Below are 26275 nucleotides of genomic sequence, written 5' to 3'. Positions count from 1 at the left end.
GCTTCCCACTGCATAGGTGCTTCCACTCCACGTTCAAGTCAATTATAAAACTTCGGGTAAACAGTTTCAAGCAATTGGCTTTTTGTGGCATGCTGTCTTTTTCTTGTTTTTCAAACCACAAGTCACTTTTGTAGCTCTTCTGCAAACCTCTTCCATTCTTTCCACACCCTCCTTTAGCATTTACATCTGATTAGGATGTCCAGAAATAGTTTTGCTTGCCCAGGGATAACCCCACCTCATGATCTCATTGCATATTCCATAAAAAATAACACATTTAGCACCTGCATTGCACTGAGAGCTCCTGTGCAGCTGGATGATCCCAGCACCCACGATTCCAGAAACCTTTGCAGAGCCACTGTTCTCTGAGCAGCTTGTTCCATGGGGATGACTGAGGCTGTTCCCAGCTGCATGACCTTGGCTCTGTCTCCACTGCAACATGTGTTGTTTGAGCATCCCAGAAGATGGCTCTGTAAGCTGTGAGTGATCCATTCCACTACACACGGTTAAAACTGAATCCCTTTTTAACCTGGAAACTTTATCAGCCATCTTTCAAATCACTCAAAAATAACCTTGAGCTAAAAGGTAATCTCTGCAGCTGCATTGGAAACCAGCCCATATATAATGATAATTTACAAACAGTAAACAAGACATAGCTAGTTTCTAATAAATGTAAGTTTTCTGTATTTATTTAATGTTTTAATCTGAATGTTGTGCTGTAGTAAATTAAATACCACACAGATATCTGAGCAGATTGGAGCAAAATGGCCCCTGTTCAAAGTAAGCTTTTAAATAAATAAGAAACACCAAGCTCATCTGGCAAGCCATCACCTATAATGTCTTGACACCCACAACAAACCATTTACAGACATCCCCATGAACACCAGTGTGTGCTTGCACAAGGTCCTAGCAGATTTCAAATATGTATGTGGGCACACAGAGAACTGATTTCTAATGTCGCCAGCACACCACTAGAACATAAATACTTGTTACTCCAGCACTTAACTCCTCTTCTGGGACTATAGAATCTTTCCTCTGTGTCACACACTGATCTGTGTCATATCACAGTACAGATAAATATGATAAAATGCACTGAAGTGATGATCTGCCTGGAGGGCAAAACCCCAGCTAAACAAAAATCACAAGCAGAGAAAAGAAGAGAGAACAGAAGTAGTGGTGTTCACTTTGAGACATTCACCCATGGCTCTGTTTGGGACTTGACTCTCACACCCTTCATGTCAAGTGTGCCTTGAAATTTGCTGTTAACAGGAATTTGGATGGAATCTGTAGTAAGGAAGGCTGATACATTACATGGGAACTGTTGGATGATCTTGAGGGCTGGTGTAGTTGGAATGGGAAGAAGTTCAAAAGCACAGAGTGTCAGGGCATGTACCTGGGGATTAATAAACAAAACCTCTGCTATAAATTGGGAGAGCACCAGTAGGAAAGTACAAAGGTGGAGAAAGGTCTGCATGTCTGATCCAATTGCAGGATGACTGTGGGTCTCCAGTGTGATGGAGCATGAAAAAAGCAAATACAACCACAAAATACTTCAGGCAAGGAATTACCAGCAGGGGAAGGAAACCATCACACCACTTATACAGGGCATTGATTAGACCTTGTTAGGGAATGGCCCTTCTCATCCATATTCAAAAAAGGTGAGTACAAACAAGAACAGGTGGCAGAAAAGGCTGCTGGATTGATAATTGTTCTTACAGAGAGAAGTTTACAAGAAAGTATCTGCAGAGTGGGAAAAGGAAAACAGAGAATGTTCTTCATAGGTATAGCAAAGAAAGAGAGATATAAACAAAAGTTTACAAGAACAGCTGATGAGTAATAAATATAGATTAGAACTCTCAGCACAGTTTCTAGGTATCAAAGTGTCCCACTGTGGAATAGGATAGTGGTGGGAATAACATCTGCATAATCCTTGGATTTTTATTATTGAGCTTACTAAGTGACAGTGTTATATCCAACAAGGAGTACTGCACTAAAAATCTCAGATTACCCTTTCTACTACCATGAGTTATAGACGCTCCAGACAAATTTTGTGATAAAAGTTAAATGTAACTATGGCTGGGTGATCCTTGATATGCACCAGAAGGAGCTCAGAATGAAACCAAGTCCAGATCAGGTAAAACAACTCTGAAAATATATTTTCAGTGACTTAGAAAAGGAGGGACATGTGAAAAGAGGGAATATGAAAACAATAAGAAATATGCATTTCTTCCAACACCACCATCCTTACCTCCCATGAGGAAGAGAAGCCCTGCCACATACTGCATAAGGCCTCGATCCCAACAGCACCCCAGAACACCGATAATCCATCCAAAGAGGATGATGGCCACAGCCATGCCCATGAAGCCAGCTGTCATCCTGCGCAGATCTGCAGTGGGGAAGACAGAAAAACAACATGAGTGGGAACAGTGACAAATCAGCATCATCTGGGGTTCATAACAGTCTTAATCCAAAATGCTACTGATCTGCAAGGACTTCAATGTGTGTTGGTATGGGATGATTGAAATAAGGATGATTCAGAGAGAGGACAAACCGTAAATTAAGTCACTAGCTTGGGCTGGGGAGAGAGAGAGCAGCTGACTGTTTTGCCACACAATGAAGCTCAGTGCAGATGCACTCAAGTGACTTGTAACAGCTTGCTCAGGAGCTTGAAGTTGTAAAATGGCCTCAGTGCAATGCAGTTCCTAATAATCCAGTCTCTGGGCACTAGCACAACATCGGTTTACATCCTGCCTTTTCATCTCTGTCCATTACTCCCTAGCATCCAAAGGATGTCCCTGCTCAAAGTGATCAGCAAAGCATTTTCTACGCTTTGCACCAGCACAGACATGACAGAGTATGCACCTCAATTGTCACCCCAGGTGTAAGTTGGGCCATGGGATCCAGTGCTAGGAGTGAAATGTGGTTCCTCCAGAACAGCAAGGCACACCGATACCCTGGTGTCAGTCATTATCAAATACACTCCAGATACATGGCTGGGACAGAGTAAACATCATTGTCCTCTCCTGTACACAGATGGTGACCTTGCCAGATGATTTTTGGTGAGGACGTTTTTGGCTGCTCCAGTGAGCACTAAGAGTAGGAGGAGGGCAGAGCACTGGAGAAAAGCATTTTTGCTCTTCAAGTGAGGACTGAGTACATCTGATGTGGGTGACAGAGGCTGACCTGCATTTATTTCATAAATAAAGGAAAAGGGTCCCCAAGTCTTAATGAAAGGAATACTTAAATAAAGACCTGGCTATGTTGCACATTTGCCTTCTGCAAAAAGGATGGTACTATGGGACTGCTGGAAACCCTCTTCCTGCATGTGCTGGGAAAATAAAATTCTTCACAGTTGGTTTGAATGTGAAATCTGGGCAGTAAGACCATGTGGCAACTGAAAGAGCAAGGACTATGTGAGCTAAAGAGCATCTTCACACCCTCATATAATGAAACAGATGGGGGCAGCTTCACTAACATTTGATTATTCCCTGTCCCCTCTTCATGCACACATAAAAAGTTGAAGCACTGATATATCAGGAGTATATGTACAGAGAAAATTCCAGCCAAGTCAACTCTCTAAACATTTGTTTCCTTCTTGAGTCTTGAGACTTTTTTTTTTTTTTTGCACAGCAATTATTTTACTTTTTATTTTTTTCCCCCAAGAAACAGAATGTTTATGACAGAGAAGAAAGATTTGGAAACTGTGAATCATCCACCAGTCTCTGTGGCAGCTTTTCTCCTTGGCTGGCCTTTGACTATGTCTCAGTTTCTATTATTTTTTATGCTTTTCCCAAAGCAGATAAAAAGACCAGCAATATCTACAACACAGATTCAATGAATTCTGTGAAGAGATAAATTACTATCATCAGAGGTTTATAAAACTTAATATCCAAAATGCTAAGTGTCCACAAAGTCTATCAGTATGCTAGGACAGAATGACTTGAAGGCAGTTTACTCAGGTCCATGTTCATTATAGCACTTTGTATGTAAGCTCAAGTTGCAGAACACAACCCCTCCCTTGAAGCTGTAACTCCTTCTTGTAGGTTATCACTGATTTTCCAACGAGCCTCTCTGACAACATAAAAATAACCAGATCTTCAGCCCACCAGTAACCAGGATCTTTTAACAAGATGCACATCGTAAAAGTACTTTTGTCTTAGGTTTTGTGACTGTCCCACCATGTTTGAGTATGTTCAAGGAGCTCTAGTACAGGAAAAAAAAAAAAAGCCTTTCCTGCAGAAACTACTACTTCCCTAGGCAATGTCTCTGTTCCTTGGGAATTTCTCAAAGTGCTTTCTAAAACAAGCAGTAAGTGTTAGTAAGCATATGGCCAAGTGTCTTCCTACTTTTTAAGTCCATAAGGCCATGGTCTCAATTTGAAAATAAAACCATAAAATCCCTACTGTTTCCTGTATCCTCTTCCATAACCTCTCCAAGGTGCTGCACAGCTCTTTGTGTCAGCCTTACAAACCCCTTGCAATTTAACTTGTGAGTGCTGACTCCAAGTAACACCATTTACTTATACAAATGGAAACATGCCCTAACAACCTGCCTCCAATGAGCTCAGATTAAATAGCTTTATTCAGCTGCAAGATGTCCAGAAGCCCTCAGATCTACCCCAATGGGTAAAACTGACCGATGGACCCAGTTTTCATAGGCCCCAGAGTAGATCACAATCATCCCTACATCATGTATGCCAGACTCAGGAGTAGTGTTTATCCTGCTAAAATCTGAGTGAATTTTGCCATTAAACACAAGACATAAAGGAGCAGGACCAAGATTTCTAGGCCAAATTTTAAAATTGTTTTCCCTCAGCCTCTTTTGTTGATGAGCCTGAAGTTCCCCTGTTAACACAGTGAAATTCACATAGAACTTCTTTATGGACTCTTAGTTCTCACAAGTCCAGTGGGTTTAGTTTAAGATTACCACTGTTAGTCCAGTTGCAATCTGCTCCTCACAAGTCCATCCACTAGGGATTATCTGAAACAAATAAAATACAAACTTTCTTTTCTATTTAAAACTATTTGGCCTTTTTCCTGCCATAACATCCTTTGAGGGGAACCCTTGGAAATGGCAGTGCTGGGAAAGGGGGTTGTAAAGCTGGCGTCAATAACAGCCTGCACTTGTCCATCAGCAGCCTCCTGGCACTCCTCACCTGTCAGTGCCCAGACGAAGCTGAGGTCAGTGCTGGGATCAAGTCCAATCCAAGTGATTCTTTTGTGGAAAAGTACTTAATGGATGTAAATGAATCATCAACCTCAGGCTGTTTAGAGGAATAGGAGCCTATATTCCCCAGACACAATCCCTATTAATGGGGTTGTTTATGATTACTGTTTGTTGGTGTGGTGCCTGACATGGAAAGGACAGAAGAAAAGCAAAGATTTGCATTGTGTACTCGAGGCAATATCCGAATTCATTCTGCTAATTTAGGATGGAGGGATGACATATAAATAAACAATAACTCATCAGTACAAATTGATGGGGTTTTGTCTGAGTTTGATTGGCACTGATAAGACCCTTCCTGAATGCATCCTGCAAAGGTAAAAAGGGTCATGCTGTCATGTAACACCACTTATGACGTTTGAGCATATTCTGGGTTTGGTTTATTTTTCTGAAATTGCTTTTATTTATTTTTAGACTATGAAATTAATAGTTCTCTACATTCTTTCTCTTTTTGAAAACCTCTCTGAGTAATAGGATCTCAGGGTCATGGCATGACAACACCAATCACCTGAAGGAGTGACTATGCCAGCAAAAGACATTGTTGAATCTTATACAGCCAAATGGGAGCTGCAACAGCAAACAAACTTATCTCAGTGCATTCATGAGCATTGCTTAGCTGGTCCTGCAGCTGATCCTCTCCTGGGTACCCATCCCAAGTCCTCACGCTGTAGCAAAGTGTGCAGATTGCAGGGACACTGAATTCCCCTTCTCCACCATCTAGCAAACCAAATCTTTAGAAATGTAGCTACAGGGTGAAAGTAAGGAATGTTACATTATTTATTCCATAACCTAAAATATGGAAGTTAATTTTTAATGCTTGGCCTATATGACTTCTAGCTTCAATGATTTACTATGTGGACATAGATACCAACATCATTTGTGAATGAAAACACAATATTAACTTTCCACACATATTTTAGAAAAACCTTCTTCATCCCTTTTTCTTTTTAATGTTGACTAAAAGTTATGAGTGAATGATCTTCTCTTTGGGAGACTTTTCATATCTAGTACTGCTACAGGTGCTGCTGCATGCAAAAGGCAGGGAACTCAATACTGACTCAAAAGCAACATGGATCATCAAGCAAGGAATACATTTTCACGTAGGTTGGGAACAACAAACTTCTTGACTGATACAATTGGAAAAGGGACAAAGAATGGAATAATCCTAGTCCCATGGTGGAAGCTGAAATGACAAATTTGAAAGCCACAAGCTTAGTGAATCATGATGAAAAGAGACACATTAGCATTTTAGACAACATCCTTAAAATATAGACAGATTCTCACAAGCCAACATGCATTTCTTTAAAGCATTTTTGTTTTCTGCTGGGACTATTAACTCTGTAGGTTTCCTAAAGATAAAGAAAGGCAGAAAAGCTGATTAAGAGTAATTTATTTCCAAGCCACTTGTGGTGGAAAGTTCTCTCTATCAGTTTGCAAATGCCCCTGCCCTTCCTTTCACCCTAATATCTGTCCATCTGTATTTGTTATGAGCAATAAGGTAATTCATGCTGGTTATCACATCGTGGAAGAAGTTTCACACCCCAGCAGCCGTAAATATAACATGTTCTGATTCAGCTTTGCTTTATAAAAATTTCAATATTCCTTTTTGACTTCTGATGTTCTGTTCTTTTCCTTGAAATTGCAAGTCATCTTTCTAAAGCAAGGGCTCAGTCTTCCTGTTGATATCCATCTTCCTTTCCACAGAATTTAATAATACCCCCAAAAAGACTAGAGACTGCTTTCCTCACAACACATACAGGAAGAACTGTATGAAAACTCTTCTGAAAGATGGGGAAACCAAGTCAAGAATAGTCAACGTGCCTCCAGCTACGAGAAAAGTTTGTGGAGAGTGTATAATTAAATCTGTATTAACAGGATTTCTGGACAGCCCTTGAACCACATAGCCCTGCTTTTGCTTTCAGAACTGCTTGTTCTTAAGTGTTTGCTAGCAAATCAAATTACAGTGCTTGTTATCAGGCCCTCAGAAAGTGTAATGTTGCTGCAAATAGTATTTCAGATAGCCGACCCTACATGTCCTCCTTCCTTCTCCCAGTAGAAGAAGATCTGCAGGGTCTAAGCACCCTGAAGTCTACATATCAAGAATATCTAGAACAGCTTAGAAGACATTCCGGGTATATCACAGCTCTTTCCTGAGGTGTCCCAACAAATGGGAAAATCAAAAAGGAAATCACAAATGCATTTCTGTGCCCATCTAGGAACAGATGCCAAGATGTAGTAGAAATACTATAGAAGCAGAATACTAATGTAGTAGCATAGTAGTAGAACACTATATTAGTCACAAGTAGAAATAGACTGGGATGGTGTAATTCTTTAGCATAATCCTTCATTGCAGGTCACTCTGATCTATACCCTTCTGTACCAAATTCCCTGGGATTTGTCTTTACCAGAGATCAAGAACATTTGTACTCAAAAAGAGTCAAAATCACTCCTTTTTCTTCTTTTTCCAGAAAAGTATATGTACTGGAAATTGTTCAAGAACTGCACACAGCCCTGGACAACAATTTACCAGATTTCACTGAGCTTTGTTTAAATTGCTTCTCTTATAAAGGGTTCCAGGACTGTCGGACCCTGGCTGCCTCGGGTGTCCCGGACAGTGCTGGGCAGATAAGCACAATCTGTGCAGGTCCCTCAGGCAGGCTCCCAGCCACGGGCACTCTTAGCAAGCAGCTCAGCTCTAAGTGAGATCAGCTCTTTGATGAATTCAGCCCTTCAGTGATTTCAGCTCTTTGGTGAATTCAGCCTTTCAGTGATTTCAGCTCTTTGGTGAATTCAGCGCTTCAGTGATTTCAGCTCTTTGCTCGCTTAGTGCCCCGGGCAGACACAGGGAGAGAGAGGAGAAGGCTGTAGGAGGTTCCATGTGCCTTTATTGGCAGCTCCTGTGAAGGGTTTCAGTGACAGCTCTTCTGCTGAACTGGGCAGAAATGGGGGTTTATAAAAGGTGCAGGGGTTTTGGAAATGGTCCAAAAGTAAGGGTCGAGGTGAATATGACCTGTGGTCTTACAGAGAGATAATGATGGTCCGAATGTGGAAGACGGGCTACTTTGGTCCAGCCATCATGACTGCATTTCTTATCTTAGGCAAGTGACCTCCAGGGAGGCCTTGCAGGGCCTCTGGCTGCTGCAAAGAATCAGCATCATAGAGGTATCTTGCTCTGACATAATCCCTTCTCTTATCTCACCCTGAAACTTCAGCAGGGGCAAGATAGAATTGGACAGACATGTCTTTTATTGAATTATTGAGCCCTGCAGCTCCCAGGTACAATGAACAAGTGACTGTTAATGCAGGTGATTTTGAGTGGTGTCTTCTGGCTCTCACTATTCCCTCTGCAGGGCTTAAAATTGCATTTCGGATGAGGTTGGCAAATAGAGGGTGAGGCTTTTAATCTGTTCTTTGCATTTCAGGTATGAAGAGATAAGAAAAGAAATATGTATTAGTCTACCTGAGACTGTTAAAATCTCTGAGTGCCTTTCAGTGAATCATGTGATAACCCAGTCCTCAGTTTAAAGATTACTCTAATGCAATCTCAGTGAGTACAACCCACTTCAACCAAAGTAACAGTAGATTACATTTACATGTAAGTATCTGCACCAGAGAGACTCAGAAATATGCACATCACAAACATACACTAAAACACAGCTCTCTCAAAGCTGAGAGAAAGAACAGCAGAAGAGCCTCAAAAAAAGGGAAGCAGCTCTGTCAAGGATAAAGTCAGCCTTCATATCTCAAGAGGTACAATGGCCTTTATAACACACATGTATAAATTCTCCTAAACAACAAAATCCCATCAACTTCTGTTGACTAGAGACTGTTATTTTTATGATAAATGAAGTGTTTGATTGCCAGCAATGCCTGAACCCACCTATATGGAAAAGCTGACAGGAATCTTTGCAAGCTGGCTGTGGTCTGTGATCGTTAATGTGTCCCTCAGGATGAGGAATATGGAAAGTGGACATCATGAGATTGATTTATTCCTGTCAGGACAGGCCACCTACATGGATTTCCTCCATCAGAGTTTTTAAGTGTTCTTACAATTATTTAAAACAGATACAATCACAAAAGGAAGGTGCCAGCTATGCACTGCTGGCACTTCAGTCTGCCTTCCTTCATAAGAAATCCCACAATTTCAGAGCCAGGTGAATAGTTCGTCAAGGAAGGAATGAAGCCATGTCTTCTACAAATGCTGACACCTTCAGAGGTTTATGCTGGCAAATAGCAAACCACACATGACATTGTAATTTCTTATTTCTGGTGAGCTGTCATAAAGCACCAGAGGAAAGGGGAACTCCCAGACCAGGTCACATACTGGTGTTACTGTCTGAAAGCAATTCCTCCATTATTTGGGTAAAATTACAGGGGCCTAAGAAATTCTGCAGTGGACAAAAGCACTATCTGGAGCTCAAATAACAAATTCAGATTTTCATCTTGCCTTTTTCCTCATGTAGAGCAGAGAAGAGGTAAAAGAAAACCCCTAGACAGTAAGGGAGGGATTTAAGGAGGCACTAGAGAAGGAAGGAAGGAAACAAGGCTTAACTATAGTGCAGAAAAGGGTGAGAAGAAGTGTCTCATGAGGGTGAAAAGACGGATTTGTCTTCAAAAAACTTTATGATATGGATATTAGAGAGTTTAATGCATAAAGAGGACATTTGTACAGCAGGAATTGAACACATCTGAAGCAGTTCCACTGTTGAAGGTGCAAGACTTACGTTGTTGTGGAAGAAAGATGACTGTGAATACCATCCCATAGAAGGGTTCAGCCTTTTGCTCAAATCCTACTTTCCATTACACTCAAAAAGAAACTTTGACCAGAGAAGAAAAATTATATTTTTGATTGTATTGGGTATTTGGTTGGGTATTTTTTTGTTTTCTTTCTACTCAGCTCTGAGTGACAGCAGGATAGGAAGAAAAGAAAAGCTTTGCCCTTACAACCCCTGATCTAGTGGGCCAGTGTAGCTGAGACTATGCCAAAGCATCATTCAACTAAGCTGTACTCTACTCTTTCATGCCCTATTCTACCTTCCCTACTCCACACCATTCCCTCTCCTCCCCTGGTTCTGGTGAGGAGATTTTATTGGAAAGTACCTGAAGCTGATTATTTACATTTCTTCAGTGATGTTCAAGAGATGATTTTAGAGAGTCTTTCTCCAGATTTATTATCTGTGATTTCAGCATTGCAATATATGATCATCTAGGAATATTTCCAAACTTTGGTCTCAGGAGAGTACACTTGCAATTTGCCCAGTCAACCCTTTCATCCCTCTTTCCCCTCTCTCACCAGAAACAGGGAAGTCTGAGGCACCTGCAATTTTGGCCACTCTTCTTCATATTCATAACTTTAATCCTTCCTGCTCTGTGGGTGGGGACTTGGCTGCTGGGTGAGGCCACACAAAGCAAATATTTCTCAGTTGTGACCAAGCTAAGAAGCTTTTCGTTACACAGCTTCCATGGATTATGCAGGTGTTGAAAAACCTGAGGCATTTGAAATAAAATGGCTTTTGCTCAATTTCAGTGAGGACTTTGGGACTTTATGACATCAAAGCTGTGCCTTTCTAATTTTTCTTCCTTCCTGTACTTTTGAAAAACTCAGGTAATACACACTTCTATATGCTGGTCATCTCTTATTGGAAGTGGCTTCTACCTGGATCCACTACAGCACAATATGATCTTGATGGGGAGGAAGGACAACACAGTCCCTCAGCATCACATTAGCCTGACCAGAGGGATCCTTCCTGGAGTATGTGAGGTGCTATCTCCCTGCTCCCAGCACCTCCACCCCTGGGGGCAGTGGGAGAGGCCAGGTGGAATGCCCATTTCTAAATGGAAGTTTCTCTGCATTCTCCAATGGTCTTGAAGAAATCTTTGATGGGCTCTGGGTTCAAGGCAAAGGTGCCTCCCTTCATTGTAAAGTGCTCTCAGTACTGGTGAGAAGTGCTGCTCTGACACCACTCAGATTGGATACTCCATGTATGCCTCCACAAGGTACAGTGCACAGGAGGCAATACCGAGCAGGGTACCAGGGAAGCTTCACCACACAGCCCTGCTGCCAGCCTGTCACAGGCACCTAGAGACACCTCGGGGCAAGGAACTGAGCATCAGTGGAGAGCCCAGTGAGCTCTGCTTTCCCTGAAATCAGTGGGAGGGTTGGGCGCTCAAAGGCTTTCCTCTGAAAATCAGATTTCTCCTGTCTCCCAGGGGGCCATGGAAGACGGTTTAGCACGTTTTCTTCATAGGCATTCAGATAAAAATGACATAAAGTAACATTTGGATGAAAATAATCTGGACAAAGAAAGCCTGATAACCTATTCTATATATTAGTTACTTTATAACTTAGTTTACAGAATTGCCCTTCTGCTGCAAGGGTATCTCTTTAACCACTTCTTGCAAAGTTGGATAAGACTCATCAGGGCCAGAAGGAAGCAAAAGAAAAACCAGAACCACTTTTTTTCTTTTAGTGAGGAAAGAAGAGTGGACAAAAACAGATGGATAATTGAAGAGTAATGAGAAAAATTAAAGAAAACCTTGAAGATGAGAAATGCAGTGTGACAAGAAGCAAAACCTACAGTTATACGTAGAACTCCAGTATCACACAGTGTTAAGTGCCTTTTGTAAAAAGCAGATTTACTCTAAGCTTCTGCCAAAGATAAATTAAGTGGGAGACGTGCAACAATGGAGCAGAGGAGAAGCAGGAGGGGTAATAAGAAAGAAAGAGACTTGGTAACAGCACCTTTGTTTTATCTTCTTCCCTCTGCTTTTGACTTCGCTCCTCTGCTGCCTGTCTCAGCACCAAAGCCTTGCTCACAATCAGGAGCAACTAAAATATTATGCTAAAGGTTTTCCTTTCTTTTCATGTCCTGCCCCAACCACTGCACAAGGCTGAGAATAATCCCAGCACAAAGCATTCAGAGCAGCACGTTTGATAAATGGCCAGCATGAAACAGGCTGGAGGTGGAGGGATGGTATCTCTGCTTTATCAGTGCCTCAGCCCTCTGCTCAATCACACTCATTCCACAGATCCCAGCGTTAAACATTTTCATTCAGGAACTCTGAAAGATGTATTCTTGTTTTTAAAAAGACTATTTAATGCAAGTGAGGCTGGGCTGAGGTGTAGGAAGAAAGGAAGGACGATGGAAGAGAAAGAGGGAAGAAGTAGAAAAAGACAGAGATGTGAAAAAACACTGTCCCTTATGGAGAAATTTTGATTTTGAAGTTTACTCTTCTATTAACATTTAAATTGAAAGGCGTTTCTTCCAAGCTCCACATATGAAACCAGAAAAATCTGCATTTAAATAGATACCATTTAAATGCAGAGAAAAAAATATACATCAGCATTGAATGCTTTCCCATTTGTCTGAAAATAACTTCTCTTATAGATGATTATTAATTTTTTTCTTTTTTCTTTGTGTGTGCTAAAAAGAGAAATTGGAAGTACATTAAAATTCTGTTTGGCACAAGGAAGAGGTGGGGGATGGTTGCTTGATTGACCAAACTCCTGATTCTGAGCTCAGACTTTCTCCAGGAGAGCTGCTGGAGTTTGTCCAGACTGCAGGAGGCAGTCCAGACTGCTGCCATGGTCAGGACCAAGAGGAGTCTGTCCTGCCTGCTCCTGGAGACATGGCACCCATAACCACAGGGCTCCAACTCCCACCACAATGCCCGTCTCACTGGGGATGTCACCAGGTCCCCATTCCCAGCTGGAGAATCGAAATCTCTGCAGTTTTGTTAGACACCTCTCTGGCTTCAGGACACCACATAGAAAACAGGGACATACACCTCCTCAAAAACCACGGAAAGTCAGGTTTTCTGTGTCTCAGTTCTTATAAACTGGAAAAATATCACCTCAGTCGGTCATTTTGAAGATTAACACATTAAAGACTCCCAACTAGGTCCTCTCCAGTGACAGCCCCAGAAGCTCTAAAAAGGCCTGGGACTGATAAAAACTGCAGTATGGGAATTTTTTCAATGGTACTTTGGAACTCATTCTGATTAAATACTTTAAAAAAAAAGCACAGAGATATAAATAAGCAAAGCAGTAGCTCTCACCTAAATATAGGCATCTATAAACTTGGGGTGAGCAACTGGAAATCATGACTCCTATGGGGCCAGGCTGGTATCATGGAACAAAGAACATACAATCTCCTACTTTGATACTGGAGTTTCATCAGACCCAATTTTTGCAGCATAATCTCATCTCTAGTCACTGGGTTGGTGAAAATAAACATCTGTTGTCACTCAACACTCAAATGAATTTGGCCAACTTGCCCCCATTTCATCTCCATCTCCCTCTCCCAGCTTGCTGGAATCTCACAATGAACAGCCTCATTCTTCATGGGGTCTCCAGTTGATTTTTCTCCTATGCAGATGGCAACAACTTTCTGAAAATATATATGTGACAAGAAGAAATGTTTAGTAGAAAAAGCAGGTGCCTGGAAAATGGATTCCCATTTGTCCTCCCCTGCCCCTCTCCAAAATCCAATCATTTCTGTGTTAATAAGCTCACTGACTATAATGTGGCACTAACCTTTCACAACTGATGCCAGTGACATTTTGACAGTTCCACATATGAGTCTGCCAAAAGCAAAAGGAAAATAAATTTGCAATTTGGTAAAAAGCTGGGTAAGCAGCCAAAGCAGCTTGGGGGAAGGAGAAGAAAACTGCCAAAGAACCAAACAAAAGCATACTGCACAGATGTTACACACAGCAAAAAGGAAAAGCACATCCACAGCTGGAGTACCCCAGCAAATATATGCTTGGGAAGAAAGCCTTAGGCACCTATTAAGCCCAGTCTAGCTTGAGATGCCTTCCAATAAATTCTTCTCATGTGGCAAATTTAGAAGTCTTTCCTAGCAGAAGAGAAATGGGACATGGTCTTCAATCTGTACAGACTATCAGATATCACAGGACTCAGCAGCTGCTCTAACAAGGAATCTTCAATATTTCCACTGATGTGATCAGCTGTAGGGAGACAACAATTTTCTAACACTATTTTGTGGGGTGTCTTTGAATTTACTCTTCAAAATCTGACAATTCACAGATTGACTCAGCTACTTGGTGCCTGTATCACACCCCATCTTCTTCAAATTACATATATTGAATCTCATAATGTTTGTCTAAAAAACCTTCCAGAAAGAGATCCAATCAAAATGTGACAAGATGAAGAAAAGAAGAATGCTGCACTTAGCAGTTCATTCAGGTGGTTAATTAACCTCTAGTTAGGAGAGCCAGTATTTCAGCTGAATTGGTCCAGTTTCTGCTGCCAGGCAGCTACTGATAGGAGGCAAGGTAAGAGTAATCAGTCCACTTCTTTCTGATTCCCATTCCAGCAACACTGAAATAACTTTTCTCCTGAAATTAGAGGACTATGGCTTTTATGATGGTGCACTGATGCCTTGGTGGAAAATGTGAAGGTGTGTTTGCTGTATTTGTGTATGTAAATAGTCATGCATTGTAATGGTATAGCTGATGTACATAGGTAACCAGAGATACAAAATTACCACTAGAAGATAATAGTTTATTGAATTTTCTCTAGGACAATGTGGGTCTTCTTGGAACATCAGAGGAAACTGAGAGGAAATAGAGCATGCTCTTTCCATTTTCAGAAACACAGAGCCAAATGTGGAGCCCAGAGGAGCTCTAACAAACCCTAAAATACTCCCAAAGCAAGGGCAGTGGGATCCACTGGCCAGCTGGTAGAGGTGGGCTGACACTAAAACACAAGTTCAGAAAGCTGAATCTTTGCACAGGCTGAGGACAGTAAGTCTGATGAAAATGTCAGGTACACTCTTTCCAAAACATTGTCCCTGAAGCATTTTTGTGTTCAAGAAATATCTGCAGGGCAGCTGCTGGACCACTGTATTAGCCATGCTCAGGGAGAATGTGAACTCTAAGACCTTTTCAAAGTAATGTCACTCGATAGGCAGGGGACTGTGGCCAAGGCTGGAGCACACGTGTGTGTTTGACACAGCTGCAGGACACAGGTGACTGCTCCCAGTGTGACATTTGTATGGGGTTACACCTGATGGAATTGGGAGGATGATGGAGGTCAGAAGTGCAGAGTGGCCAGCAGTTGTGACAGAAAGCACACTCAATTTCACTATGGTGAGTTTGATTTGAAGCCACTTACCTGTCAGACTTTGGGAAACAGCATGGAGCTGCTTCCAAAGCCAGTATATATAGCTCTGATGGATTCTGGCAACACATTCCTTCACCTAAAATAGATAGCAGGATCCAGCTTGGCATGTGAGACTATCTGGCCTCAGCAAATAAAAAAAGTGGGAACTAAGTCATTATTTGGCCACAGCACTGCAAGCAAGTAGGGTTTCCTTCCACACATGGCATGGGACAGAGTGAGCCTTTACCTTGTTCTAGCAATGCCACTGACAAAGAACAGCCTGTAGGTGCTTAGCCAAAGCCTTCTCCTAAAGTCAGCTTGTTTCCAATTTTGCAGAGGCTCTCCCTGTCTCAGCACCTAGTTCCCACTCCCCAGAGAGCCCCCTGGGGACTCATTTCCTTCCCTGACTTCCCATGGTGCTATTCACATTTTTTCAGGAAGACCTGTCCTTGCACAGGCTTCCCTGTGGAAGCAGCAGTGGAAGTACTGGTTAGCAGCACATTTTTCTTCAGCTCATATCAGCAGTCCTGCTGCTGATAAAATTTCACAAGCCCACAGCAAACTGGGGCAACCGTGGGAGATTTTCTGAGAAATGACCTCACTCTAATGGAAATTGTCCAGTCTAAACAGCCTCCATGTGCTGACTGACAGGGTAGGAGACTGAACAACCTTGGAGCTGTATGTGGTTTCACAGAACCTGTTACCTTTTCATGGAAAGCACTCCTTGATTTTTGCTAAGGAGAACAGTGAGTGCTGCTAATGCTGCAGAGTCCTGTGGGCAGCACTCTGACTCAGTCTGACAGAGTAGTGTGAGGCCATGAAATGTGGCTTGAGGACTCTGAAGGGACTGATATTTGCATGGCAAACAGGATGGAAGGGCCCAAATTCCTGAGGATATCAGTATATACTCTAGAAAATTACCTAAGCCAAACAATTCCCTCACAACACCACCAACAGACCTTGGTGGTGTTCCTTCATACCATGTATTTATCAACTATCATCCTAAAAGGTGGATTATTGTTGTTGTCATATACTCAGCACTCCCAAAACCAAAAGTCCCTGTGCACCTCTGTCTCTGGAGTCTGCAGAAAGCACAGCAATGTGAGGACAAATGTGACCATCCCCCACTTGCCTCATCAATCAGCCAGGAGCAGGGCTGATTATGTGTTTGGAGACAGGCAAAAAGAGAGGGAAAGCAGTGACAGTTATAAATGTTTTGCCACCTGAATGTGACATTAATGTATGTATGTGGTGTGTTCACATCGTTAGATATTTCTGCACAACCCTAATAAATACCATGTTTGACAGCAGTTTCCCAAAACCACTCAATGAGCTAGCAGAACATGCCATGAGATAGAGTTTTTAGTTTTACTGTGAAAAAAAGAAATATCACTGTATTAGTCAGATCCTTGACTTAGTGGAAATCTAGAGCAATGCCAATGAGCTCCATATAAAGTTAATTACTCAAAACCATATTGAAATGACCAGATAGATAAGTGATAAAAGCCTGTTCCATAAAACACATTTCATTTCTATTCCCCAGAGGACAGCCTTAGTAAGCTTCTGAGTTAGAAAGACCAATGTAGGATGCATGGCATTGCAACATCTCCATCTCATCCCCCTTCTTGGGGGAAGGCACAGTTGTCCTGTTTCTTTCACTGGATGGTGATCTGGTGGCTGCACTCCAAAGTCTACATGACTTGACTCACAAGCTCTCCTTAAAGTCCAAGTCTGTTATACTGATGTAGATCAGAGATGTTTTTAATACAAATGGGAAGCTGACTAGAAATCTACCCTGGCAATTTCCTCACACTGCCAGGGGCTGTGGTGCTGCATGTGAACACATGTGGGCCTGGCTGGGACAGCCTCACATCTGCTTGTCAGCAGAGCACCCCAAAAGCAGTGACAAGTGTCCATGCAGCTATTGGCTTGATTCTGCCTTTCTATTGTTTTTGAGATGTTACAAAAGAGGGAAAGTTAAGTATCACTTAAAAATGTTGATATACTTCATATAAAAAAAAAATCCAAAAGGTCTCATATGGACATTTTCTTATAATAAAGCTTCTGACTTTTCATTTCAAACAGCCTTTTTTAAAATTGCACTTACATTTAAAAGAAAAAAAGATTCTAAAGTGTTAAGACAATCAAAGCAGTTAAATTCAGCCAAAACTCTATTGGCTGCTCCAAAATAAACTGTTGTTCATTTTGCTGAAAAACTTTTAAAAGCCACCTGCAGCCCTGATACCATGCTGTTTTATTCACTTTGCCTTTCCAGCCAGAAAGCCCTTTTATTTCAATAGCCCTGTCCATCAGTGCAGCACCTGAGCAGTGGCAGAGGGCTAATAATATCCCTGGCAGGAATGAGAAAGCTAAACTGGGAAGCCAAGCTTTGACAGCAGTGGTAAAATCAGAATTGATTCTAAAATATTTTGGTTTTGAGATGGTATATGGTTCCATTTTTGTGCCTCCACATGAGTGACTCAATTGATTTGGGATCTGAAATCCTTGTAGCACATTTTCTCACTTTTAAGAAGCGTCTTGGTTCATCTGTATTGGCTGATTTGCTCATTTCCTAATGGGTCTCCCTAGATCTGATACAGCATTTGAAGTTTTGGTCGGTACATATGTGAAGGAGGGGGAACAAATGGAGGGAAGGGCCCACTGTGAATTGCTAACAGTCACACATTTCCAAAAAGCTGTGGTTAGGAGATCCCTGATTCACTTAACCTCTTTGATCTCATCATGCAGTGTGAGCTGCTGAAAGGGAAAGAAAAGATTGCAGGCAGCTCTGCTATGTTTGCACATCAAAACACATGCCTCAACCCGGCACAGAGAGCAGACATAGTAAACACACTCATGAGAGGTGGAAAAAACAGCTTTTGATTGGGAAATAAGAGCTTCCTTCCTGGTTGTGTAGTGGTCATGTATGTATAATGAGAAAAAAAAAAAAAAAAAAAAAAAAAAAAAAAAAAAAAAAGAGATAAGTCAAACTTTTTCAGGAAGCTGTGCACACTGGGGCCAGGATTCACTTCCACTACACTCCTCCAGGCTACAGGCAGGATTTATCTCCCTTTTTCCTTTGACAATTAGCAGTACAGCACAAGGCAGACAGTTGTGCCTCAGACAACAATGACCTGCACCTTAAATGTTCATGCACCAAAAGAGGAGATGCATTTTATCAGAGTCCAGAACCCCATTCCCTTTTCCTTTAACTGAGACCTGTCTGTCTAGAAAGCCAAGATACACGTGCCAATATCTGTGTTTTAAGAAAATATAACAGCCTTCCCTCTAAAGCTGGTGACCTGCCCCTCCAGCCATGTCCCCACCTTCCCTTCTATCTGTCCCTTATCCCCATCTCTGGTGCAAATCCCTCCTTTTCTCAGCCTGCCCTTCTCTGCTTGTCTTCATTTTGCATTGTCTTTCACTTCTCCTTTCTTAACACACACACACCTCCCCCTTTCTTCCTAACATTCCCCTATAATTTCCTCCCATCTCCTTTCTCTCTCACACAAGTCTGACATATCTTAACACCCTCCCCGTGACTTCCAAGACATGTGAAAAGCTGTAGTCAGGTATTAGATTCCTTATCAGGTCAAAAGAAAATATTAGGGAAGTCAGTGGACAGAGGCAATGATTATGGTTCAGTGTGGACAAGAATGACATCAGTCTCTATAGTCCCAGATGGGATTTAATTTGTTGGTAAAATGCATCATCATTGATTTTCCACTTCCTCCCTTTGTGGTATCTCTCCAGGGCTAAGGTAAGACAGTTTGGGTACCTTATCTCTGCATTTCTTATCTCAATGCAGTTGCTTTCTCTTATATATGAAGTCAGCTACAAATATCCAGCATTTGTGCACTTAGATATTGTCCTCTACTATTTTTTATTGCTAAATTACTGATACTCTTAACTGTAACAGCACTTGATGCTTTGCTTAGCAATTTTTTTACTGTGCTTTCTTATATTATTTTTTAAAAATCACACCTAGTGAGGCATAAGAAAGCCCAAGAGAATCCTACCTTATGATATTTCTAAGGGCTTGATGTCCTGAAGTACAAACTTTATATTGCTCCTCCTAATTTAACCTTTTCAGGACACCTTCACTGTGTTCCTGTGGTGTCACACACCCAAACCACACTTGTGATTTTGGCTTGTCACCTTTGAGCAGTGCTTTTAACTAGGGCCCTACATATGAGCCTCTCACTCAACAAGGGGTGCAGAGGGTGCTCAGATGAGTCTCAGTGTCTCTGTGCAGGCTCCATTCTCCCAGAGGCAGTGCTCCAGCCACAGGGAGCCATCCCCAAGGCATGGTGGTTTCCTGGGTCCTGGCATATCCCTGCCAACGGGATCTCCTCCTTTAGGGAAGGGACATCCCTGGTGCCAGCAACTGCCTGCAGACCACTGTCCTGCTGTGCTCAATGAGCCACAAAGGAAACACAGAAGACAACAGCTGGGGCTCCTTTGTCTGCAAATCCAAGTGACCCAAGCCTGGCACAGACCCTCATCACCACAGCATCTAGACGTCATTAACAACTTTGCTTAATTACTTCCTAATTTCTTTACAAAGAGCCTACGAGCAAGATTTCAATTAATTTTAACTATATATAAACTATAAGTTTAATGTGTCTCTATCGTTCCATTAAGATGATCTGGGACAAGACAAAGATAAACATAGATATTAACATTCTATAATGTATGAGATTTTTAATTAATTTTAACAAAAAATTAATTATCAAGTTATTTATAAAGCTCATAAAAGTAATTTTCTACTCACAGAATGTACTATCTGTACATTTGGGATAGGTTTGTTCTGTCTCTCAAACAAAACAGAGATTCTCAGCCCCTTTGCATCTAATCTGGTTTTACCATGGAGCATCATCAGCAATTCTTATTAAAAAGAGCTTTGGAACACTCAAATCAAAAACTCGTCTAAGTGCAAAATCCTTTTAATATTTTCAGTGAACATTTTTATTATCATGTGAAGAGCAAAATAAAGTTTAGCTCAGGCAGGAGTCTTTTTGACTGAACCAGAAACTCGTCTTGCTGGGAGTAACAGCAGGAAATACGCCATGCCCTTAAAATGAAGCTCCTTTAAAGTCAAACTCTGCTCTGGCCCAAACTAAGTCACTCTATTCCCAGGATAGGGTTTGAAACTCTGCAGGCACATCATTAAGCAGGCATTTTCAAGCAAAGAATTCCACATGACAAATCAGAAGATGCATCAGTCTGTGGAAGAGGATGTGTCCTGAATCTAGACTCTGGATTAATTTATTAAGAGGGCAGCTCAGCTTCAGAATTGCCAGGTCAGGGTTTGCTGGCCATTAAAGCTGCCCTGCTTGCTGGCTGTTAATTTTAAAGATGACTGCATAAGCAGCAAACAGCCTCCCATGTGCCTTTGTTGAGCCAGCAGCCAGGTTTCCTGGTCACAGAGCTGTCATTTGTAGAGATGCTCAGACCCTGGGGTGGCATTTCCAGGGCCCCACCCAGGGACAGCCATTCCCCACATTTAGGGCAGAGTCTGACTGCATCCACCTGCAAATACATTTATGGGGACATTTCTCAAGCTGTAGGCATGTTTTTTAGTCCATCTCCTGCCCCCACAGATGATTTTGAATAAACCTTAGGGATTTGCTCCAGAGCCAGACTTCTCTCCCTGGCACACGGCAAGCACAGCTGTACCACTGGGCTGGGTGCACTGAGAAGCCCCAGCCCCGAATCTCCTTCAATCCTCCCCAGACAGGCTCTGGGGCCAGAGCCCGGGTGCAGCCATGCCAGCTGCCATCCCTCTAATCAGGACCATTAGCAGGTTGCTATGGAATTTTCCTCTCCCTGGAGAAGGTGTCAGGGCACTACTCAGGGGAGACAGGAAATTAAAGGAGGAAGGGAAAATGCAGATGACTGGTGGGAAAAACACTGTCTGTTGAAGTTGCCCCCAGAGCATTATTTCCTTGGCCAGAGTAGACCACACACCTTGTAGGCAGGACTGTGCATTTTGTCTCCAGAGAAATGCTCATCTTGGCATGACTAATACAACAAGCAAACCCAGCACAGCAGAAATGTCACCAAAGTCTCTCCCACACAGGGGCTGTGATTACCATAAGTGGATATTCTTAACCTGCTGCACCTTCAATGCATAGCTAAAGAAAGATGGGAAGGAGGAGAAAATTATGCTGAATTTTAGCATCTTCCTGACTCTCAATAAAAACATGGCTTCTGGAAAAAAAAAAAAAAAAAAAAAAAGAATTAGAAGCATCAGGCAAGTTCAATTCCCTTTTTACTACTGATTCCCAGTTTCCAAGCACTGAAAAGAAACAGCAAATCCCTCACAAAACCATATTTCCTGACTGGGAAGAGAGTGCAAACAAGACTGAGGGAGAGGTTTAGTTCCCAGCCCATACCAACTGCTGTACCAGTGGAGAGAAGCAGCTGGGGAAAAAGACTGGTAACATAAAGTCTTTAAATGGTTTTTGTTCCTCCAGAGTCACAGGGGGTGAGAATCCATGGTCTAGGTAAATGTGGATGTAAAATGAGCAGGGACCCAGCTGGAATCAGTTTAGTGATATAAAGACACATAGTCTTAATTAAGGGAATTGTGATTTGCCAATGAAATCCCAGCAGGGCATCTGTCTGCCTGATCAAAGACTCAACTTTCTGATGGAATCTTAAGCGCATGAGCCATGAAATTACTTTTTGAAAAGGGAACATGCCGCACAAAGAGGCAGAGCTAGAGGGGAGGAGGTAGAGGGGAGAAGGGAGGAAGTTAGGGAGGGATGAGGAGCAGACTGGAGCTCCAAGGGATGCTACTGGGAGCCTCCATTCCCTCCCTCAAAACAAAGCTGGGAGGGGCAGGATGGGGAAAAAAATTATGTGAAACTGCCAGCAGAGTCAGCACCTAAAATCATTACCCAGCCCACTGAATAAAGACACATTCCTAACTTGCTTTTCTTTCTTTTGTGTTTTGTTGGTTTTGTTGGTTTTTTGGGATTTTTTTTCAGCAACACAACACATTTCCTTTCATTTCTTTGCAAAAGACTGAAACAATAAGAATTTCTACTCCAAAAGGCTTTTCAGTATACATGGGAAGAGTTTTGGATCAAATCCCAAAGTAGCAAATCCTGCATGATCTGGAATTATAGTGCTATGGAGCCCTACAACACTGAAAGTTCCATAAATCAAGACACAAAGTTGACAGAAGAGACACAATCTACCAGCTTCATTTATCATTTCTGTACCACATAAGCATTCCCACAGCACTCAATAAACTTTCCAAATCCCATCTACTCACGTAGCAGACTCAGTACAAAGCTACATGGAATTAACCCAGAAAAACCTCACCTCTGTTTATAAAATTCTACCAAGGCATTGAGGGGACATGACATTTCTGAACATCTTACACAGGTCTTTTCTGACATTTAAATATGTATTTAAAAAAAAAAAAAAACTCTAATCACCAGACTAAAACCCAATGTAGTGATTGTAGAAATTATTATATGAGAAAAAGCCAACTGTCACCTTGTTATGCCATCTTGCTCAAAAATGACTGAAGCAGAGGAAGAAATAAAGCACCCATATGCACCTGCTGTGAAGGGCAGGGCTCCATTTAATGGAAGAATAGTCTCAAGCAAACACACTGGGCTGTATTACTGGTCAGGCAACAGCATGAACCCAATAAATCTCAATCACTATAGTGATGCCGTGCCAGGATCTAAAGTAAAAGAGAAAATAAGCGATTCAGACCTATGAATTTCTAGCTGCATTCAAAATACCTGGAAGAAAGCAATGGACTTGGTGAAATAAAAATTATAAAATAAAGATTAAAGCAGTGAGAGAAAACACTCAATTTTCAAGCATCTCCAACCATTTGTGTAGCAAAGAGCCTGCAGGTTTCTAGCAAGTGGCTGCACAGCACAGAGAGCAGCTCTGATCCAGCCTGGTGGAAGGAACATGGTGCCTCCACTGCTCCCCTCTACTCACTTGGTCCTTAGTGATGCTGTTAGATCTACAAGGAAAACATATCTCAGCACCTTTCCCTGAGTCAGCTCTAAAGCTCTGCTTCAGGACTGTGAGCCCTCAAGAAAAGCTGCAGGTTGAACAAATAAATAAGTGGGTCAGAGAACTCAAACATTTACCTTAATTACTGCTTCTTGAGCCAAATGGGACAAACAAGAAGTGGACCTCCTGGTCATGGGAGCTTTTCTTGCAGTGGCAGAAGAACTTTTGAAATTTGCATTGATGAAAGAAGTATTTTCCTTGCTGCATTTTGCTCCACAACATCTGTTATCACAAGGCCCTTCTCTGCACAGCTTCATCACTGTGGGATGAAAGAGGCTCCTTCACCACAGCTGTGGCTACCAGCTCCCTTTCACTCAACCAGATTTTCTCACTTCTCAATCTTTTCAGGGTCCAGGTAAATGGATTTTCTCTCTTGCCTCTTTTCCCTTTCCTCTGCCACTCTGTGTGACAGCTGTTCCTATATTTGACATTTTTGAAGAGCAAGTTTATGTAAGAAACACAGCTCAAAGTATAAAGGAAGGTGTTTTCCAGGAGCATATAACAAAAAAAAAAAAAAAAATTGGTTTTAAGGAGGATTAACAGCTATTTCACATATATGCCTTCTTCAAAACACTTTCTTCTCACTATTAGAACAGGCTTCACAGCAAAGCAGCAGTTTACAAGCTTGGGTTTTCCAAGCAGGTTCTGTGCTGTGCTTGAGGGGCTAATTAGAAGCACCAAAATACACTATTAATTTGTGCATCCTTAGTAATAAATTGCTGGCTCTTCTGTTCACCCTCAAGCATGCTTACGATCTAGAGGAAAATATCCCAACATAACTCCACCAAGTTCTCAGTTACTCACGCTTCATTTTCTGACCAAAGAACAGTGAGCAGCCACTCAGGATCAGGGGAAAATCTAAACTTCTTGTTGCCTTGACAAACAGAATTTCTTGTGCCTGGGACTTCACATTTTCTCAAGGTTTCTGACTCAGGAGTGCCCAGCACCAGCTGTTGAGCCACCACCACCATCTGTGTGTGTATATGGGACTGCACAGATATCACTGTTAATGCTAAAATAGGCTCACTACAAAGTCTTTGACAGTTTCTTTGAAAGGCTTCCTTTAGGATAGTCTTCTGTATTTCCTTGAAAAACCTAAAAGGCCAGAGCCTTGTAATGCCACACCAAGTGCCTTTTATCACTACAGGACCAGATCAGGAGGAGGATGGTTTTTAGTCATGGCAAAATATGAATACCAAGGAGAGGCCAGCCCTGCTCGTGGATTTCAGCCCTCCACCCAGGAAAGTGCACATCCCTCCATCCCATAGTATGAGTCTTGTCACCTTTTCAGATGCTACAGCTACATCAGACCAAATGAAAACAACAGGCAGGACTGAGGTGCTCCTGCCCTTGACAGACCATGTTTTTTTATGGTCTCCTCATGAAGTAGTTCTGAACACTTCTGCTTTTGGACAGCAATTTCTCCTCTTAAGAATAAGAGCTGCCTGTAGAAAAGATGTGACCAACAGTCACTCCCTGCATGCAGGTTCTACCTCTCTTGCCATTCATACTTGTTTTGCTCATTAAGAGATTCACTCTTATATAATGAAAAAGTCCTAATCCCTCCCTCCCTACAAACCTGCTGCTTAAAATCAGTGCTCATTGTAGTTGATCCTGAGATCTCAAAGGGCATTAATTGCTTTGGGCCTCACCTCAGAGCTGTTGAATACTGATAATAACTGGTTTGCCTGGGCTTAGTGCCTAAATAGCTGATAATTACAGCCCAAGAACAGCAAGGAGCATGCTGTCTTTCTGCCACAGCCGTCTGTCTATCTGGTTTGCTAGGCATCTGTCCACCTGTCTCCAGGCAATTGTTCCTATTTCTACTTGACTTTCTTCTCCATCTCTGTCATTTATTTTGCTTTTCAGTCTCTCTTTTTTGTGGGATTTTTTTTTTCAGAGTTCTGACATCTTTGATCTCTTGTCGACAAAGAATACAGCTACATGTTCAGAGATCCAAACATTTTATCACCCCCCAGCAGTAGGGGTGATGTGCTCACTCAGGATGTGTCAGGTGAAACGTCAGGAACAATTAGCAGTGGAGAGAGACTTTCCAGCCCCCAGGGGAGCCATCCTGTCTGCATTCTGCGCTTCACCTCCTCACTCTGTGGGAGTCAGAGTGCTGAGCTTCTCCAACACCCATCCAGAGAGACAAGTGGGAAGAGATACAAACACGCAGGGAGGATGTTAAATGTTTGGGAGGATAAAGGGATGTGTGTCATGCAAGGGAAGCCAGTTGGATTCTTATCTACCTTTCTCTTCAGCTGTGACAAGATGCAGTCATCCCTGTGCATCTGAGAAAAATGTGCCCCCAGCAGAGACAGTTTTCCTATAACCTCACTGTGTTATTGTGACCATCTGCTCCTCACTCCTTGCCAGACTCCCATGGACCAAGAGGATCACTGTACTGACCAGGGAGCCAGGCATTGAAATAGAAGCACAGTGTTACAAGCCAGAAGGGTGATGCAGAAATTTGGGTCATGCTGTAGCTCAGTGCACTGGAAACACAGAAGGATAGAAAAAGCACAGGAACCTACTGGTAATGTGGGCCAAAACCCAGGATGGGCATATTGGTGAGAATCCATGGAGCCTCTGATGTCTCCAGAGCCTGCTGGGTACAGCCGAGAGAAGAAAGGGTTGCCATGCCTGCCACTCTCTCACACCATCTGAAGAGTCACAGGCCATCTGGGTCTGCTGGGATGTGTTGTTTTTACAACTCAGAGCTCCTCTACTCTGCCACGTGCTGAGAACTTTTCTAGTAAATGAGCTTACAGAACTTTTCCACCCCACCTGGTTGACTGAACAGCACAGATGGGCAGCAGAAGGAGCCCTGGACACTGCTGTACACATCTTCCCACAACTCTAAAAAAGTTGTAA

At 42.2% G+C, this 26275-nt stretch overlaps 1 protein-coding gene across 1 annotated transcript in view; it reads right to left on the bottom strand.

The window, feature by feature from the left end:
• TMEM178B (transmembrane protein 178B) overlaps positions 1-26275 on the bottom strand; it is a 205944-nt gene that overhangs the window by 16491 nt on the left and 163178 nt on the right. Inside the window, exon 3 of the mRNA XM_021552032.4 lies at positions 2246-2383. Within this exon, the coding sequence (XP_021407707.1) occupies positions 2246-2383 (138 nt within the window). The remainder of the gene's footprint in view (positions 1-2245; positions 2384-26275) is intronic.

This window comes from Lonchura striata, chromosome 1A (assembly GCF_050655825.1).
Source record: "Lonchura striata isolate lonStrDom1 chromosome 1A, ASM5065582v1, whole genome shotgun sequence".
Lineage (NCBI taxonomy): Eukaryota > Metazoa > Chordata > Aves > Passeriformes > Estrildidae > Lonchura > Lonchura striata.
This window is presented reverse-complemented; position numbering and strand designations above follow the sequence as displayed.